Source organism: Accipiter gentilis, chromosome Z, assembly GCF_929443795.1.
Source record: "Accipiter gentilis chromosome Z, bAccGen1.1, whole genome shotgun sequence".
Classification (NCBI taxonomy): domain Eukaryota; kingdom Metazoa; phylum Chordata; class Aves; order Accipitriformes; family Accipitridae; genus Astur; species Astur gentilis.
In genome coordinates this window covers 57,350,378-57,368,495 of record NC_064919.1, presented here as the reverse complement: position 1 = coordinate 57,368,495, position 18,118 = coordinate 57,350,378, and the positions used below count along the sequence as shown (strand labels likewise).

The following is an 18,118-nucleotide window of genomic DNA, read 5'->3' as shown; positions in this document are numbered from 1 at the left end:
CCTGCGAAAGGCAGAAGCAGGCCACTTTGAGAGGCCTACCAGGCTAACAAACAGCCACATCCCTCTGCTCTGTTTCCCCAATTTCCTCTTTATTTCTTACTGAGGGAAGGTCTCCACATGCTTCACGCCGATGGCGTTGGTTCCCACCATCTTCCCACACACCTGCACTCGGTAAATGCAGATGTACCCCGGTTTTCCCCAGTTGCTCTGTATGCCAAGCTTCAAAACCCGAAAGGCTCTGGGGATCCCGTTCTGCAAAGAAACCACAGCAAAAAGCAGCGTGACCCCTGGCGTGTAAAGTGTGACAGCAGCCTCCGCGAGTCTTCCTCCGCCAGCCCGAACCCCGCTGCAGGACCAGCTCCCGCCGTGGTTGAGGCGGCAGCTTCTCCCTCCTTCCCTTCTCCCACCCAGGTGGCAAAGGACCCCCAAACGCCCGGCCTCGGAGAGCGTGGCGGGCAGCTGTGGAAACCTGAGGCCCGCCCGTGCCGGGGCAAGTCCTGCTGCCAGGGCAAGGTGCTGGGCATCCTCCCTGCCACCGCCTGCCCGGAGGCTGCAGCCAGGCAGCTCCGGGGACCCAGGCGTCTGGGGGCCAGCGCGGCCTCTGTTCTGCTTTTGCCACCCTGCCGGATGCCACTCTCCCTCCCGATCCCACCAACGTTTCTCCTGGCCAGGGTCGGGCCCCTGCCCCGGCAGGGACCGTCCGCACTCCTTCTGCAAGCAACTTGCAGGCAAACCGGCGTTACTGCCCTGGCCTCTTGCCCACACACATTCACTCTACCTGCAGAGGGAAGGTCTGGGTCGGCCCTTTCTGCACGGTGTAGGTGAACGTCCCCAGCAGAGTTTCCTCCTTGCCTTCCTCATCCAGTCCCTTGGAGATAAAGCACAGGGGAGCAGGTCAGGCTCGACGCAAGCACGAGGAAATGCTCATGCCAGACCCGGGCCCGTGATCTGCACCCCGCTCCTGCACCTCCAGCGCGATCTGGCGCAGGATGCAGTGGGGCCGAGTCTCCTCCTTGCGTGCTGCTTGGGGGCCGGAGGTGCTGGGCCAAAACATGCTGAGCAAGACTTAGGAGGGGTGATGCCAGTCCGCGTGTCCCTTGCAACTTCCCCACGGGTTACGGCGGTGCTTGGGAGCACACGAATCTCAGCAGATGCACAGAAAGCAGCAAATCCCCGCTACAGCTCTTCCCTGCGGCCAGGTCCCAGCCCCCAGCGCCCAGCAGAAACTTACGTAGACAGTGAAATCTCGGGGGGCACTGCTGACAGTCCCCGGTGGAGAGGCTGTCTTGGAGGTGTGCTCTATGATGATGGCCAGCGGTCGTATTTCAGTGGGCAGCCGGATCAGCACCTCACTCCAAAACCCTTGGAAAGGCCAGCAGTAACCCGGGGAAGCATCCGGCTGAAAGCAGAGGGTCAAAGCAATGAACACAAGGGTGTGGGGGGGCCCGCCACGCTCCCCTGCAGCCAGAAGCACAGTCAGGACTGCATCTGTGGGCTGTGCTTGTGCTAGAAATGAATGGCGTGTTGGGATGCGGGCAGAAGCGCCCGGATGTCTTCCCGGCCCGGGAAAGGGGAAAGCAGCCAGCCAGTGGGGGAGACATCTGGTAGCCTGTACCGCAGCCAGGGCTTTCAAGAAACCTCTCTTCTTGGCCAGCAGCTCTGCAGCCTCCCCCCACCCTCCACTGCGCCATTGGGAAAGGGACAGTCAGAGCCATGGCAGGGAAATGGGGTCGCGAAGGAGAAGCCCCTTCAGCCAGCCGTGACCAGGGATGGGGGGCAGGAAGCTCAGCTCAGCTCAGCTCAGCTCAACCCACGTCTGAGGACAACTGCTTTTTTCTGGGGAGCTAAGCCCTGTGGGAGACCTCAGGTGCCAGGCACCGGACCAGCTCTGGGGCCTTCCGCAATACCACTGGCCTGAGGGGAGACACCCCAGGGCTCGCCCCCAACTTCACAAGAGGCAAGAGAAGCAGCACTGACGGTTTCTGCCACTCTACCTGCACAAAGGTATCCACAAGGGGCGGAGAACACAGGAACCAGAACGCCTTGCAGAGCCATGCAGAGATGCTGGACGATCTCTGCAGGTCGATGGCAGCCCCTGAAGGGAGAAGAGAGCAGCTGACTGCAAGAGGCCCCAGGCTCGGAGGACCTGGGGGCAGCAAGTGACTTCTAAGTCTGCCTGCCCGCCCCACATGCCACAGCGCACCCTCGGAGGTGCCCCAGGAAAGGAGGGCATCCCTGTGCCCGGGGATGGCGTCTCTCTCCCAGCAGCTGCACAAAGAGAAGGTCCGCGGGAGCTGGGAGACAGCAAGCCCCCACGGGAAGGGCTGCAGACCCAAGCTGAGGCCCCACCACGTGGACAGCAGAGGATGACCCAGCCATCCGCTTTTGCTCCCCAGGAAAGCTCAGCAAAGAGGGAGGGGGCAGAAACGCCTGCAGGGGCACGGCCGCGGCACCAGCGAGGGGTCTGACGGCGGGATGGGGGTGAGCCCAAGGGAGCCGCTCTGCCACAGGCGTGCTCTTGAGCCCCGGGATTTGGTCCCACCTCCCTCTGCCTCGGAGAGCAGCCTCTGCCACGCAGCCTGCTTTCGGGAATGCCAAGCGCGAGCCCAGCGCAACAAGGCCTGCCGGCCTGGGCCCGAGGCCTGTCCGTACCTGCACGTTTCAGAGCCCAGTCAGACATCCGCGTGCTTGCAGACATTGCCTCTCTCATTTGCTGAGCTTCCTGGGAAAGACGCAAAGGAAGAGGGGAAATGACCACGTCAGACCTGGCCAGGAGAAGGGGCTTTTTACGGCGGAGAAGTTCAACCAGCAGCCCCGGGCAAGGGACGGGTGTGTGGGCTGAGCAGGAAAAGCCCACCAACTGGCCCAGGAAGGGCCTTGTGCGGGGCCCTGCTCGTGCCAGCCCTCTTTCCCAAAGCGCAGGATTACCTTCTTCACAGCAGCCATCTCTGCAGCCAGGTGTGCCACCTCGTCCCTCAGCTGTTGCACCTCTTGGGATTGTTGCCCCCACACGGCGAGCATGCTCCTGCAGACGCGGTGAAAGCAGGTCTTGTCAGAGAGCTGCCCAGCCCCTCCCAGAGCCTCCAAGCCTCCACGCTCCAAGGAGGAGCAGAGACAGGGGTGCTGGAGCCCCCTTTTCTTTCCCTCCCCTTCCAGCTTTAGCAAAAGGCCCAGGCAGGAGCAAAAGGCACAAGCCCTGGGCGCTGTGCAAATGAGTGCAAATAGCACTGTCTCATCTGCTGCTACCCCACCAAACGTGCTGCAGGTCAGGAGAGAGGAGAGGCCTCTTACCGCAGGGACCTCAGGTCAGCAGCAGGCTGCCCCAGCAGCACCTGAAAGAGAAAGGCTCTCTGCTTGACTCCCTGAGCTGCCGGGGCTTTCCAGAGCTGGTGGCTCTAGGAAGGCACGGCAGCAGCCACTGCCACTTTCTGTGTGTGCGTCACTGCCTGGAACCGGCAGACCGGGCGTTTTACCCACCCACCCACCACCACCCACCCCCAGCAGCAGCGCTCCTCTGCAGGACTTTCCTGTCCCACTGACCTGCGGCACATTCTTTGCCTGCAGCATCCACACGAGCAGTGAGGTCCCGCAGTAGGCACCAGCTGTAATTCACATCACCGACAGAGAGTTACTTGACTAGAGTTTCTAAAAATCCCTGTAGTCATGTGGTCTCCTCCCACATCAGGGTGGCAAGAGGCTGGCTGAGGACACGGGGAAGGGGTACAGAGAGAGGCTGCAGCCCCAAGCAAGGACTCTGGCCTTGGGCCTCGGGGCTCTGCACAGCCCTGCTTCCCGGGCACGCGGTGCGCCCCACAGCTACGCCCCGTTTCCCCTGCGTGCAGCCAGCATCTCCTGACCGCGAGGCTGGGAGGCTGGAAAGGCCAACCCTCCGGCCTTCCAAGGGTGGAATGCTGGGGAGGCTCCAGCGCCTCTCCCTCATGCTGAAGCTGGCAGCCTGCGCCTCTGTGCCTCCGCTGACAGCGTGCCAATACTCACCAAGAGCAGCCAGGGTCGTCAAGAAGAGGATGGTGCAGAGCCTCTCCTTCTTCAGGGTGACGATCTCTTTCCTGAAAAAGAGGAAGCCCTGGCACTGGCAGTGCCTAAGGCCAGAGCCCTGCACAGGGGGATTTTCTCCTACAAGCTGAGGAGCAGCAATTTACAGGGGAGCCAGAGCCAGGGGGTATCCTGGCAGAGAGCACCTCCAGCCTCCCCCCTGCTCACCCTTACCCAGTGGCACCCCCACCTCCGTGTCCGCACCAGACACACGTTGTACTCACAGGGTGGAATTGCCTGTGCTGAGGCGTCTCTGGAGGGAGAGCACAGCCACTGCCAGGCTGTCAGCAATGCCGAAGACGAACCCTGGGCAACAAAGCCGGAGGAAAGCCTGAGGACCCTTCTCGAGGATGCCCTTCAGGGCGTGTGCCAGACCCCTGTGGCGCGGTGGGCGCTGGTGCTGTGCGCTCCCTCCCTGTGGGGCAGGGCCACGGCCAGGGCTCTGCCCTGGAGGGCGGGGGTGCTGGCTGCATCCTGGGAGCTGGGCTCAGGGGACCAGGCAGGATCCCCTTGCAGGCAGGGCCCTGACGGTGTGCCTGGGGTGGGAGGGTGGACGAGGCTTTGGCCTCTTGGCCTCCACCATGTTGGGGTACGCCGCGGTTACTACAGTATCCCACTAAGATGCGGACGTGGTAGGCAGCTCCGTCCTCGTCGTCACATAGGAGAGGTGGCCCCAGGCCTCCCTCAGGGCAGGATGATGCTGGTTCTGTGGGGCCATTGGTCCCGGCTGAGCCAGGCAGGCTTGGTGCAAACATGGGGTGAAAGGCAACGCTGAACTCACGCTTGTTTTCTCCCACGCTGCAGATGCAGTGTGCTAGCCCCCTCCAGCTGGTGCCCTGGTCCTCCCGAGCGGGGCTGCACCTATGGGAGGACAAAGGCGGCGCCCTGTTTTGCACCATCTCCATGCCACATCAGCCAAGGCCCTGGCCAGAAGACAGGCTTTGGGAAGCCTCCCAGGAGACGTCCCTGCTGTGGTGAGATAGGGCAGGAGAAGCAGCAGAGCGGGACGGCGCAGCCGCTTCTCACCCTGACTCCACCCTGGCCCCCAGAGCACCAGCCTGCCCCTGAGCAGGCGTCTCAGAGACCTGGCGTTCTGTGGGCAGCGGGGAGCGGCTGCCCTCCTCCAAAGCCCCCACCGCTTCCCAGGGCCTCTGCAGCTCGAGGGCCACAGCCCTCTCCGAAACACCCCCCAGGGCTTCTCTCGCTCAGCAGAGACCCACCAGGAGTTTCCAGCTGCGGCAGTGCTTTGCCAGGGAGGCCTGGCGGGGCGAGGGCTGAGCTGTCCCGCTCCAGGCACCCAGAAAAGGCTTGTGCTGGAGGGCAGCAGGAACTTCCAAGTTTGCTGCTGGGACCCTGAGCAGCAGGACCGTGGGGTTTGGCCCAGGGGGCCAGAGGGGCTTTCAGCTGAGCCTCTTCCCGCTCACGGCGGGTTTTCCAAGACCTGGGACTGCTGTGCTGCCCACAGCGCTCGCCAGCTTCTCCACCGTGTCCCCCCAGCCAGCCCCCCTTCAGGCTCTGGGGGTCCTGCCCACCAGCTGATGTCCCCAGGAGGAACAAACCCTCGTACCTGTTCTCGAGGACCCGAGTGGGCCCAGCTGCACGTCTGTCTGTGCTGCTGCCGGCTCCCCTCCTTGGCAGGGCAGCACCTTGCGCTCTTGGAGGAGCCTTTCTCCTCCTCATCTTGGGGAGAAAGGAAGCTCCCCTGCAAGCCTGTGTGTCCTCCTTCCACCGCAGGAGTGTTGCCTGCCCAGGGGAGGTCACTTGGGCGAGAGCTCCAAACCGATTGCCGGGAGGAGAACGCCTGCCACGGGCTCACAGCCACCAGGACACGGCAAGCTCCTTCCAGGCGGGAGGTTTGGCCCACAGTGCCGGAGGTCAAGGTGGCCAGCCTTGACTTCACAGAGGCCTGGCCACGCTCGGTGTGAGGTCATGGCTGCGACATCACAGAGGGAGCTACTGGGGGGTGGAGGGGAAGGCAGAGACCCCGATGCCCACTTAGCGCTGTCTTTTGCAGTTGTGACTAGGCAGGCCTGAAAACACACCAGCACTTTCGCTGAACAGCGCTTGCGCAGCGCCAAGGCTTCCTCTGCTTCTCTCTGTGTGTCCCCGAGCGAGTAGGCTGTGCGGGTGGGCGAGAGGCTGGGAGGGGACGCAGCAGGGACAGCCGACCCCAACTGACCACAGGGCTACTCCACAGGCCATGCAACACCACGCTCCGCAATAAAGCCCGGGCCTTTGCCCTTTCCAAAGTAGCCATTGCCTGGGGACTGGCTGGGCATCGGTCTGCTGGGGTCAACCCACCTCAGCCCCTTTAGAGAAAGGAGGGTGTGTGCTGTGTGTTCTGTAGTCTCCTGCGGGGGCAACCAGGAAGGTCTCTGCACGGGGGCGCAGGCTGCCCCGAGGGCACCGGGCATCTGGCATGGCAGCACAGGGTTAGGGAGGATCCTGAGCAGGGCCCCCGACCTTCCTCCTGCCTGGGCAGGGCCAACCTTGCCAGCTGAGGGGTCCCCACGGGGCAAGGAGGGGGTGCCGGCTCTGGGTAACACCGGGCTGGGGCTGCATGGGGGTGCGTGGGGCTTTGGCTTGCTCCACCCCACCGGCTCCACCTTGTCATGGGGAACTCCGGCCACCAACGTGGCCCCAGGCATGTGCCAAGGGACTGCTGCGCGCCCCGTCCTCAACGAGGCGCATGAGCACCCACGACACTGCAAGGGCTCCTTCTGGGGTGGCCCACAGACCCCAGCGGCTCCTCGGGGGTGAGCCAGCTGGCAGGCCCTCGCCGGGTTGTGACGAGAGCGAGCAGCTATAGGAGGAAGCGGGCAAGAGTCCTGCTGGACGCTGTCTCCCCCCAGGGCGAGCAGAGGCAGGCGCAAGCCCCCGACACGGAGGCCCCGGCCAGAAGACAGGCCTTGGCAAGCCTCTTGGCAGATGGCCCCGCCACAGCTCCTCCACGGGCCGTGAACCCCCTGCCTAGTCTTGCTGCCTGTCCTCGCCCAGGCACCTGTGCCGCTCCAGACACCCCTGCCCCTGTGTACTGGTGTATCGGGGGTCCCTGTCCAGGCGTTGCCAGTGGCAGGAGTACCGGGGGAGGCTCTGTGGGCAGGGGCCAGGGCTGCCCCGTGCCAGACGTGGCCAGTCCCAGCCACCTCCAACGGACCCGTTGCAGGAGGCATCTGAGCACATCCTATGCCCTCCTGGGGCGAGACATACCCCAGGGGTCAGTAGTGGGTCCGCTCCGCTCCTGTTTAACGTCCTCATTAATGAGCTGGATGATGGGGCAGAGCGTGCCCTCGGCACGTTTGCCGATGACACAGAGCTGATGCGCCAGAGGTCGTGCTGCCCTCCAGAGGGACCACAACAGGCAGGAGAAATGGGCTGACAGAAGCCTCGTGAAGGTCATCAGGGAAGGCAGGGCAAAGCCCTGCGCCTGAGAGGGGCACAACCCCATGCACCAGTACGTGCCCGTGTTCACATTCGCGTTCGACCCCAAGTTGAACGTGAACCAGCAATGTGCCCTTGTGGCAGAGGCAGCAAATGGTATCCTGCACTGCGACAAGAGGAGCGCTGCCAGCAGGTCAAGGGAGGTGATCCTTGCCCTCTCCTCGGCACTGGTGAGGCCACGCCTGGGGTGCTGTGTCCAGTTTGGGGCTCCCCAGTACAAGAGAGACGTGGACATACGCCAGTGAAGGGCTAGTAAGACGGTGGAGGCACTGGAGCATCTCTCCTATGAGGAAAGGCTGAGAGAGCTGGGACGGTTCAGCCTAGGGAGGAGAAGGCACAGGGGGGACATCATCCGCATATATACCCGAAGGGGGTGATGCCGAAAAGCCGGTCAAAGAACCCTTCTAAGACTCGTTTGGGAGTTTTAGAAGGCAGGCATTCTTTATTGCAGCGCTGGATGCGCGGGGGATAGTTCCACCTAGCGTGCCAAATACCACAGCTTTAGCACAAACAGGTTACAGAGAATAACTAATTGCATATTAATCAGATTAGTATACATACACATAAAAATGATCCTACCTGATTGTCATAGTACTGCCTACATCCGATCATGCGCAATGAAGGATCCTTTTGAGTCGACGGGCTGCTTTTATGACCACCGACCCATCTGAAGTTCTTGTTGGCTGTTCTTGAAGTCCTTATTCTTGTCCTTGTTCTTTGATCTTGAAGCTTAACGCAGTTTCAATCACATGTGGTCAGTTGCAACGTTTTTCTCATCTAGCGTACAGGAACAGCTAGTCATAAGAGCAAAGAACGGCAAAACTTGTGAATAATTACTAGTTAATCACTTGACTACGCTTTTGTAATTATCTCCCCGGCTACCCTTTGTCTATTTGTGAAATGTGTTCATCTGATTCGTGTCAATATAAACAATGCTAGGGCTGCATAATAAAATGTGACCCTCACCGTATATGTAGTCTTTAACTATTTTGTCGGTCCTCCTATAACTACAGGCCGGGAGGTGACAGATGGTATGTATACAGTTCTTTTTTGCCAGCCCAAAACCGGTTTTGTTGTTAACTGCACAGTGTTAAACAAGAGATCCTAGGGGAGAACTGAGGCATTTATCGTAGTATGGGGCGAGGTTATGAGCGGGGTGATCTTTAGTATGTATAAATAGCAGGTGTGTATAAACAGAGGGTGTATTGAAATGGCAGTGTATGGGCAGTTTGTTGAGGGGGAGGTGTCTGTTGTGAACTTGTTAGGGTTCTGGTGATGGCAGCTGGTGTTATGCAGGATGTCTGCTGTCAGGCCCGAGCAGTGGGGAGCTTGGTCGGAGATACATTGCATGGAAGACCCCTCAGCCAATGAGGAGAGTTCGAGAAGTTTCTAGGAGAACTACTGGACCTGCACAACCAGGAGGTGGAGAGTCTTTTGGAAGGACACGCCTAGTATGAATATGTAACTAATGTTAGACTATAAAAGAAGCTGGGTTGTTTTTCACAGCGCACGTCTTCGTAGAGCAGAGGCTCCTGGTGCACCCAGCGCTGTTTGCTTGCCTTTATTCATTTAATAAATTGTAAACTTTGATTGGAATCCTGTTTGAGACTAAATTCATTTATCACATATTGTTTCAACCGTAACGTTCATATGTGATCGTTTATCAAATCTCACTCATACAGTTAGTTATCTAGCAGCAAACCAGTTTTCACAGAAGGTACAGAATATGAAAACCATAAACATTTGAACAAACCACACCAAATATATGGACATAGGCTATCAGTTCCCCCCTTTCTGTTTGAGGCCACTAATTCTTTCGGTAGTCTCACCTGAATACAGATCGTGCCACAGCTCGTTTAAGACAGCTAAAAGCGACAAAGATTATAACAAAGATGGTAACAATCACAATTACATTTGGCAAAAGCCCAGCTAACCATCCAGTCGGAGAAAATCCAAAGTTCTGAAATATTTTGTTTAGCCAAAAACTTGCTACGTTTGATCTCAATTCTCTACTACTTTGAGCAACACGTCTTATTCTGCCTGATGGTTTAAATCAGCTGTCACATTTGGTATGTGGATACAACACGAACCGTTTGAAAAACCCATGTGCCCACATACTCCATGTTCTTTTAGTAGTAGTAGGCCTAAAGCTAACTGATTTTGCAGTGCCGTTTTACTAGTAGCGTGTACTTGTGCACTGAGTTCATTTAGCCCACTTTGAGTCGCATTAGCTAATGTTTCTACTTGGAGTGGAACATTGCGGAGAGTCATTTTATTTTGAAGAGCTGCTAACTGTGGTAAGAATAGAGATTCCAATACCCATCCTATTTTGGCTCCAGGGCTTGGTGATTGCCAGGAATCATCTTCTCGTTTTACCCGATTCCACTATCGAGGCCGCAAGGGGGATTTCTTCCAGAGAGGGCATCAAGTTAATAAGCCTAAAGTCCATTGTTTGCTCTTGTCCTTCATGCGAAGGTGCGTGGACCATGTACCATCACTACTCACCCAGACAGTTAATCCTAAACTTCCCACCCGTCCTTTAATACAGTCAATTCCAGGCCAAATTTTCCTTCCGTTATTAAGAGGGGACCAAGTATCACTTAAAACATTACTATAATTTCTACAAGCACATCCCCATCTTAGAGCTTTAGCTAGGGGATAAAGTCTTTGAACTTCTGGGTCAGAGGAGTTACAAGTGTAAACTCTCGTACAGTTCCATGTAGGATGTGTGATCTTCTCTGTTTGTCTAGTCCAGTCTACATTTCCACAGATAGTTCTGGCTCTGGGTGGATCTAACAAGGGCCCTGTAATTCCGGTAAATTCCAAACACCATGCTCTATTTTGAGTGTGATCCCAAGTTCCTCTCTGCACTTGTCTCCTTGGTTTTGGCAATTGGCAGCCCCAAAGGGTGTTTGTACAAGTTTCTCCTGAAGGACGATAAATTAATTCTTTTGCCCGTGAGGTGGATGGTTTGGTAATGTTACAATTCAAAATGCTGTAACTCCTTCTTTCAAAGTTTAAAGAGTAACTGCCACCCAAATCCATCCAATTTAATCTGCTAAACTGATTCTCATTCTCCCACATCTCTTCCCAAGTTTTGGTTAGAGTCAATGTCAACATTCCCCATGGAATTGGATATTCAGCTGACTTTGGAATCGGAAGGCAGGCTGTTACTGAGGTTAAATTTCGTACCTTCGCAAAACCTTGAATCAATTGTGAAACTAGGTTATCTTTTATCAAAATCACAGGGACGACTAGTATCAGGGTTAGTAATTCAAACAATAAATGCTTCATTTTGTTTATCTTATACTACAGATTCTTTCATCCTGTCAACCTGTGATTCTGCCTTTGTACTTTTACATCTACTCTTATTTATCTTATGTTTAGAACAACAACTTAAAAGAAAATATTTAAAACCTGTAACACACAAAAGGATTTCTGCCCTGACAATATCCCGAGTAACAACCCCAATCTTATAAGTTTTACACAATGGTTCTCCCAAGTACATAGCATGGAACTTATTTATAGATTTCCAATTTCACAGGACCGGTTTCTTTAGACTTCCAATTCCCTGTTGGTGCTTGCTTTATTCCTGTACAGTGAAGCCAACGTCCTTTCCCCCAGACCTTTACTGCTGTATATGTTGTTAAAATGACTTGATACGGTCCTTTCCGCTTCTCAGCTAGTGGTTCTGAAGTCCACGATTTTACATATACCCAATCTCCTCGTTGGAAGGGATGTGCTGCTGCGTCCAATTCTAAGGCTCCAGCTGTGGAGACATGCTGACAAAGCTCTTGTAAAGAGCTTCCTAAAGAAGTCATAACACCCTTTAAAGGCATATCTCCAGAAGCGCTCAAGGTATTTGGAACATCGGACCCTTGATATGGTCTTCCATGTAACTTTTCATAAGGACTGAAATTTCCTTTCCCTTTTGGCTGTACTCTGATTCTTAATAGAGCCATGGGTAATGCTTTAACCCATGTAAGCGACGTTTCCTGACAAATTTTACTCAGCTGTTGCTTGAGAGGGTAGTTCATTCTTTCTACTTTCCCACTTGCTTGTGGCCTATATGGGGTGTGATAGTCCCAATCTATAGACAATACTTTGCTCAACTGTCTTACAAGCTTTGCTATAAAATGAGGGCCATTGTCAGATGACATTCCTACAGGGACCCCAAATCTTGGTATCATCTCCTTGAGCAAGACTTTAACTACTTCTCTTGCTTTGTTGGTGCGACAAGGGAAAGCCTCGGGCCACCCAGTGAAAGTATCAGCTACAACTAGGATATATGGATATCCTTCTTTTCGGGGCAATTCTGTAAAGTCAATTTGCCAGTATTCTCCTGGAGAATTTCCTTGTTTCGTAATGCCAAAAGTAATCTTATTACTGGCTTGGGGATTATTGCGCACACAGATTTCCCATTCAGTTGTAACGGTTCGAATAATCTTTGTCATTTCTCTACTCAAAACGCATTTTGGTAAATGCTTAACAAGGTTTTCTGTTCCCCAGGGTACTTTCTTATGTTCAGCCCAGGCAATTTCTCTCATTATTGCGGGTGGGACTATTATTTGACCTGTTGGTGTTATAGCCCATCCTGTTTCATTTTTACTAGCCTGCAATGTAAGAATTAATTCTTCATCTTTTTCATTATAATTTGGAGCGTCCTTCAGTAAAGCTACACTTCTCTCTGGAGCTAGCGCTAGGATGCCTTTTTCTGCAGCCTCTTTAGCAGCTCCATCAGCCAATCGGTTACCTGTTTCAGGGACAGTCCTACCTGACTGATGTGCTTTACAGCGCATTATCGCGACTGCTGTTGGCTTTTGAATGGCTTCTAACAATTCCAGTATTTGTTCCGCATGCTGAATGGTGGTTCCTTGTGCAGAGAACAGTCCTCTTTCTTTCCATATTGCTCCATGCACATGTACTACTCCAGAAGCATACTTTGAGTCTGCCCAAATGTTGACTCGCTTTCCTTGACTTTGTTCCAGTGCTCGAGTAAGAGCTATCAATTCAGCCTTTTAGGCAGATACATTCGAAGGCAAAGCTCGTGATTCAGTTACCTTCTCCGTAGTGGTTACCGCATGTCCTGATGAACGTTTTCCTTCACAGATGAAACTGCTTTTGCCAGTATATAGTTCCCAACCTGTTTCTTCCAGGGGCGCATCTCAGAGATCCGGTCGGCTGGAGTAGACTTCTTCAGTTGTCTGCGGGCAGTCACGTTCCAGGTCTCCTTCAACTTGATCAGTTGTTAAAAACACAGCAGGGTTAACGACAGTAGTAGTTTTTAAGTAAACATCATCTTGCTCCAGCAACACCACTTGGTATTTCAGCATTCTGCTAGGGGATAACCCATGCCCCCCTTTCTGTTCGAGCACAGTGATTACCATGTGGGGAACGTACACCGTAATTCTTTGTGCTAGGGTGAACTTACGAGCTTCTTGGATCAATAGCACAGTTGCAGCGACGGCTCTCAGACAACCAGGCCATCCCAGACGCACATTGTCTAATTGCTTCGAGAAGTAGGCCGCAGCTCGCCAACTTGGTCCCAGATATTGGGCCAGGCCGCCCAGAGCTAGACCTTTTCTTTCATGAGTGAAGAGTTCAGATGTCTTTGAGAGATCTGGCAGGCCTAGGGCTGGTGCCTCCGTTAGAGCCTGGTTTAGTTCTTTGAAAGCAGCTTTTCCGGCATCAGTCCAATCTATAAACTCATTGTTTGAGGTTTTGAGCTGCTCGTATAAAGGTGGGACCAGCAAGTCATAATTTGTAATCCACAGGCGACACCACCTAACCATTCCCAGAAATGCTCGAAATTCTTTTAGAGTCTGAGGCTCAGGGAGATGACAAATTGCCTCCTTTCTCTCAGTTCCTAATTGTCCTTTCAGAATTTCAAAACCCAAATAAGTTACTTCTCTCTGGGTTATTTGGGCTTTGTCTTTTGACACTCGATATCCACTGATTCCCAAGAAGATCAAAAGGCTAATAGTTAACTTTGTGCATTCTTCTTCTCTCTCAGCTGCGATTAACAGACCATCCGCATATTGCAACAAGATTCCTTGATTATTGTCTTTCTTCCAAATCCCTAATTCTCGTGCCTATTGATTTCCAAAAACGGTAGGGCTGTTCTTAAAGCCTTGAGGCAAGACTGTCCATGTATATTGTGTTTTTCTCCCAGTCTCAGGATCTTCCCATTCAAAAGCAAAGAGCTCTTGACTATTGGGAGCCAAGGGAATACAGAAAAAGGCATCTTTTAAGTCTAGCACTGTGAACCATTCTCGTTTCTCTGTTAGGGTTGTTAACAAAGCACAAGGATTTGCTACTGCCGAGTGAATATCTTGTACTATTTGATTTATTGCTCTGAGGTCTTGAACTAACCTGTAATCTTTTCCATTAGCCTTTTTAACAGGCAAGGTTGGGGTGTTGTATTTGGATTCACATTCTACTAACAGTTTGTACTTCAGAAATTTTTGTATTATCGGTACTAACCGTTCCTGACTTCCCAGTTTTAGGGGGTATTAATTCTTACCAGACTCGATCCTGGCTTTAAACCAATTCTCACAGGCTCTGCTCTTTTGGATTTACTAGGCACTTCCCCAGCCCAGACGATTAGAATTACAGCATTATTTACTCCAACTGGTATGGTCGTCTGCTTTCCGTAACCATCTCCTGTAACAACAAAGCCGCTGCTTCGATATGTTCAGTTTCTGGAATTAAAATTTTAATCTCACCATTTTAAAATTTAATTTCTGCTTCCAGTTTCTCAAGTAGGACTCTCCCTAACAGGGCTTTAGGAGAATTTGGCAAATACAGAAAGTGATGAGTGACCCATTGCTTTCCTAATTTCATTGTCAAATGTTTAAGGAAGGGTCTAGTCTCTCGTTCACCCGTCGCACCAACAACGCTAATTTTCTCAGAACTTAATTCTCCCTCCAAGGTGTTTAAAACTGAAAAGGTGGCTCCAGTGTCAACTAAAAATTCAGTTTTCTGTTCTCCCAGGTTAGCTGTAACCAGAGGTTCTGCTGGGAGACTCCCCTCTGGTCCCCGTCAGATACTTGCTCTCAACTTTCCCAAGAAAGGGGGAACTTGCTGAGATTGTGTGGTCGAAGTTGGGATCGCTTGTGACCTTGTAGGTCTCAGGGGACATTCCCCTTTCCAGTCTCCTTCCTGTTTACAGTATGCACACTGATTTGGTCCCAGGGGCCGGTTTAATCCCACTGGTGACCCTAATCCAGTTCCTCTCCCTCATCCCACTCCTCGGCCACGTCCCCTTCCTCGGCGAATAACTCCTCTGCCTCATCCTATGCCAGCTCCTACTTCCAGAGCAGCTTCTAGCCTTGCATTCATTTTACTCTGTAATTCATCTCTATTTCTATATGCCACCCAAGCAACTTCTAATAATTTTCCCCCATCTCGAGAATCTGCTCCTTGTAATTTTTGTAACTTCCTTCTGATATCATCAGAGGATTGTCCTATAAATAAAGGAGCCAACTGAGCTTTTCCTTCTTCAGACTCAGGATCCATATTAGTATATTTCCTAGCAGCATCTTTTAATCTGCTTATGAATGGCTGGACATGTGCTATCACGGGGGTTCACTGAAGACGGAGCTAGGCTCTTCTCAGTGGCGCCCAGCGACAGCACCAGAGGCAATGGGCACAGACCAAAACACAGGGGGTGCCCCCTCGACATCAGGCAACACCTTTCTACCCCAAGGGAGACTGAGCCCTGGCACGGGTTGCCCAGAGAGGCTGTGGAGTCTCCTACCTTGGAGATATTCACAAGCCATCTGGACACCGTGCAGGGCAACCGGCTCTGGGTGGCCCTGCTGCAGCAGGGGCCTTGGACCGGAGGGCCTGCAGCGGTCCCTTCCAACCTCAGTCACTGTACGATTCTAAGCTTGCAGCTGTCCTCTTGCAGGCGGTTGAGCAGATGCTTTTCTTCCAAGCGTTTCTGACAGACGCTTCCCTGGGAAATGATGCCTGCACCAATGCGGTCCCACTTCCCTGCCAACAGAGGACAATGGCAGGGGAGCCGTGGGGCAGCAGCCCACCAACCTCCCCCACCCTGTCCTGTGAAGTAGCTTGTCACTGTGCCCCTGAACTTGCCTATTCCCACATGACACTCCAAGGCAAATGAGGAGGGCCGGGCGGAAGGAGAGCAGAGGTGCCCAAGCACAGGTGTCCCGGAGGAGCGATTTAGGATCCATAAAGAATCCCTAAAAGTGCAACTTAACAGAGTTCAGTGGCAAGGTTCGCGCTTTTACGTTGTACACGGGAGAAACAGACAAAGGAAAATTGAGTTAGAATCGGTTTAGGATGATTTGCACAGACATCGGATGTGCAGGAAGGTAAGGGAGACCCTCCCGTTGAGTCGCGAGGTTCAGAAGGGACCCCCTTGCTTTCGAAACTACTACTCAGAGTTCAGAAACTCTCCTCTCCAGCAGAGGCTGGGTCCACGCTTAGTCCCAGACTTGCTCAAGAGTTTATGGCCAGGGGAATTACCTGTGCAGAATCAATCCTTTATATCCCTTAGTTAGGATTTCAAAGCTGAGCATGCTATTAATCACTTCCCGATCGGTGCAGGCATCCGGTGCTAGTTCGCTCCAAAGTTCAAGCCCTTGGTTTCCCGAAACAGGCTCTCGGGCATCGTCTTCTACACATAGCTGATTTAATAGAGTGGTACAGCAGCAGGGTCAGCTCCAGCGGGGTGCCTCCGGGGAGGGACCAACCCGAGCAAACAAACCGCTGGGCAGTTACACCCGTGCACACTATTCATCTGCCCCTCACGCATTCTTCACGCTCTCTTTGCACGTCTCCCACATGCCCTTCCGTGCAGCTGTGGTTCTGGCCTGACACCTCCTGGTTCCTTCCTTGTCGGATTCCTTCTCTGTCTCCAGACAGGCCCTCCGTTATCTTGTCGAGTTGCAGGTGCTGTTGAGCATTGTAGCCTTCAAGCCTCCTTACCTTCTGATTTACGCCACCGCTGGAGGCCCCTGTTTTGACTAGGTCGGTACACGTTCAGTAAAGCCCAGTGCAAGTTAACAGCTTGCGGCCTAAAGCTTCAGCAAATCTAGCTGCTCATGCGAAGTAAGTAAAGCTAAGCAAACAGCATGCTAAATCACTCAACATTATGACTTTAAGTGGTTCATCCTACTCAAAACTTCCTTATTTAAGTGAAACAACTAATATCTCTTAATAGTGAGGGGCATCCCCGCTCAAGGGGAGGGCTGCCTGCCATGCAGCCCAGTTGCCATCCAGGGAGAATTCAAATTGGGCTCATCCAACGATCTGTTGTTGCCAAAAGATCTCATTGCTGGAGACCAGCAGCGTGCAGCCACGCTGCCTAGCAGGGAGAGCTCAGAGAAGGCTCACGTAGACAATCCCATACTTAAGGGATGAAGCGGTTGGCTTGTAATCACATGGCCTACAATGGGAGAGGTATGCACGAGACTCCTTGTACTCTCAACTTTCACTGCATCGCTCTCCTCCCTGGTGGGTTTCCTAGAGGAGTTCTTGGCCTGGCTATGGCTCAGGCCTTTGCCTGCTTTGGAGCCTCTACCAAACTGCTGCCGGTTTGGCTATGGGCTGCCAGGGGGGGCATTAGCCGGTGCTCAGCACGAAAGGGCAGCCCCTCGCACAACATGAGCACCTCGTAGCACCAAAGTGGCCCCACGGAGAGGTATTGGCAGAGCTGCCCAGACGGGAATGGTCCGGGTAGCCGTCTGGTAGGCACCAGCTGTACCTGACGTCACCAACAGACAGTTAGGTAGTGCTAGGGGCCGCAGCACCACTCCCCATTTCCCCTCCCTGCTGTGGTGAGCACCAGCGCCAGGCTCCACAGGCCGGGAGAGAAACCTCTCCTTCCGTCCCCCTGCACGGTGCCTCGGAGAAGCCCCACTTCAGCTGGGCCGCGCATCCCAAGCGATGGGCAGATCTGGAGCTGGTGGTCCACCACACACCTATACCTGGGTCCACAGGGCACCACAGCGGGCTCTGCCCCCTCTCCCGTCTCGCCCGGCTGATCCTGGTGCCGCAAAACACTGATGCCCCGTTCGCAGGCGTCTACGCTGCCACAGTGCCCACCCCCGGCCCATCGCCCATCGCCCATCGCACGGGCCCTCGCACACGTGTGCCTTTGCACAAGGAAGCTGTGGCCCAGGCCCTCGTGTCTGGGGTGCCAGGTCTCTGGCAGGGCGGAGGGCTGTGCCTGGGAGTGCAGGTGGGCACAGGGGAGCTGAGCCAGCATCCGCCCCCCTCCCCGGTGGTCAGCCTGCTCTGGCCTCCTCACACACCTCAGACACCCCTGGCGGGTCCCAGGCATGGCAGCACCCCACGTGGGCCACCACTAGACCTTGTCCCCAGAGCCAAGGTGCCCCCTGAATGGAGCGGGCCCGTGCGTTGGGGATCGTGACGCCCAAAGACTGCCGGGCTCCGACGACTCCTTCCTGGGGCAAGATGGGGGGGCGGCCCTTGAGCCAGAGGATTTCGCCAAGGAACTTAGGCAAGGAAAGGCTGTGGGAGCGGGGCCTCCTTTTGCTCGCTTCGGAAACACCCCCGTGGTGGAGAGAAAGTGGGAAGCCTGAGGAAGGCCTCAGCCTGCGAAAGGCAGAAGCAGGCCACTTTGAGAGGC

The 18,118-nt window shown here is 54.2% G+C and overlaps 1 protein-coding gene across 1 annotated transcript; it reads right to left on the bottom strand.

Annotated features, from left to right (window-relative positions):
• Nucleotides 1-68: 68 nt before the first annotated feature.
• LOC126036222 (sperm-associated antigen 4 protein-like) lies at nucleotides 69-17,596 on the bottom strand. The gene is made up of 13 exons (XM_049795751.1): nucleotides 17,454-17,596; nucleotides 6,049-6,192; nucleotides 4,583-4,914; nucleotides 4,278-4,359; nucleotides 3,997-4,067; nucleotides 3,541-3,602; nucleotides 3,292-3,332; nucleotides 2,929-3,025; nucleotides 2,653-2,722; nucleotides 1,995-2,095; nucleotides 1,232-1,399; nucleotides 779-868; nucleotides 69-252 (listed from the first exon to the last, which is right to left on the bottom strand). The coding sequence occupies exons 1-13, from the start codon at nucleotides 17,594-17,596 to the stop codon at nucleotides 97-99; spliced, it is 1,557 nt and encodes a 518-aa protein (XP_049651708.1). The 3' UTR covers nucleotides 69-96.
• Nucleotides 17,597-18,118: the final 522 nt, after the last annotated feature.

What these genes read in the sequence shown, in the direction of transcription:
- LOC126036222 (XM_049795751.1), bottom strand. Translation starts at nt 17,596, where the DNA reads ATGGGCGATGGGCGATGGGCCGGGGGTGGGCACTGTGGCAGCGTAGAC. An exon ending in AGCACAGGCAATTCCACCCT is followed by an intron (nt 4,068 to 4,277) that starts GTGAGTACAACG and finishes CCTCTTTTTCAG; the next exon opens with GAAAGAGATCGTCACCCTGA. An exon ending in GACGACCCTGGCTGCTCTTG is followed by an intron (nt 3,603 to 3,996) that starts GTGAGTATTGGC and finishes TGTGAATTACAG; the next exon opens with CTGGTGCCTACTGCGGGACC.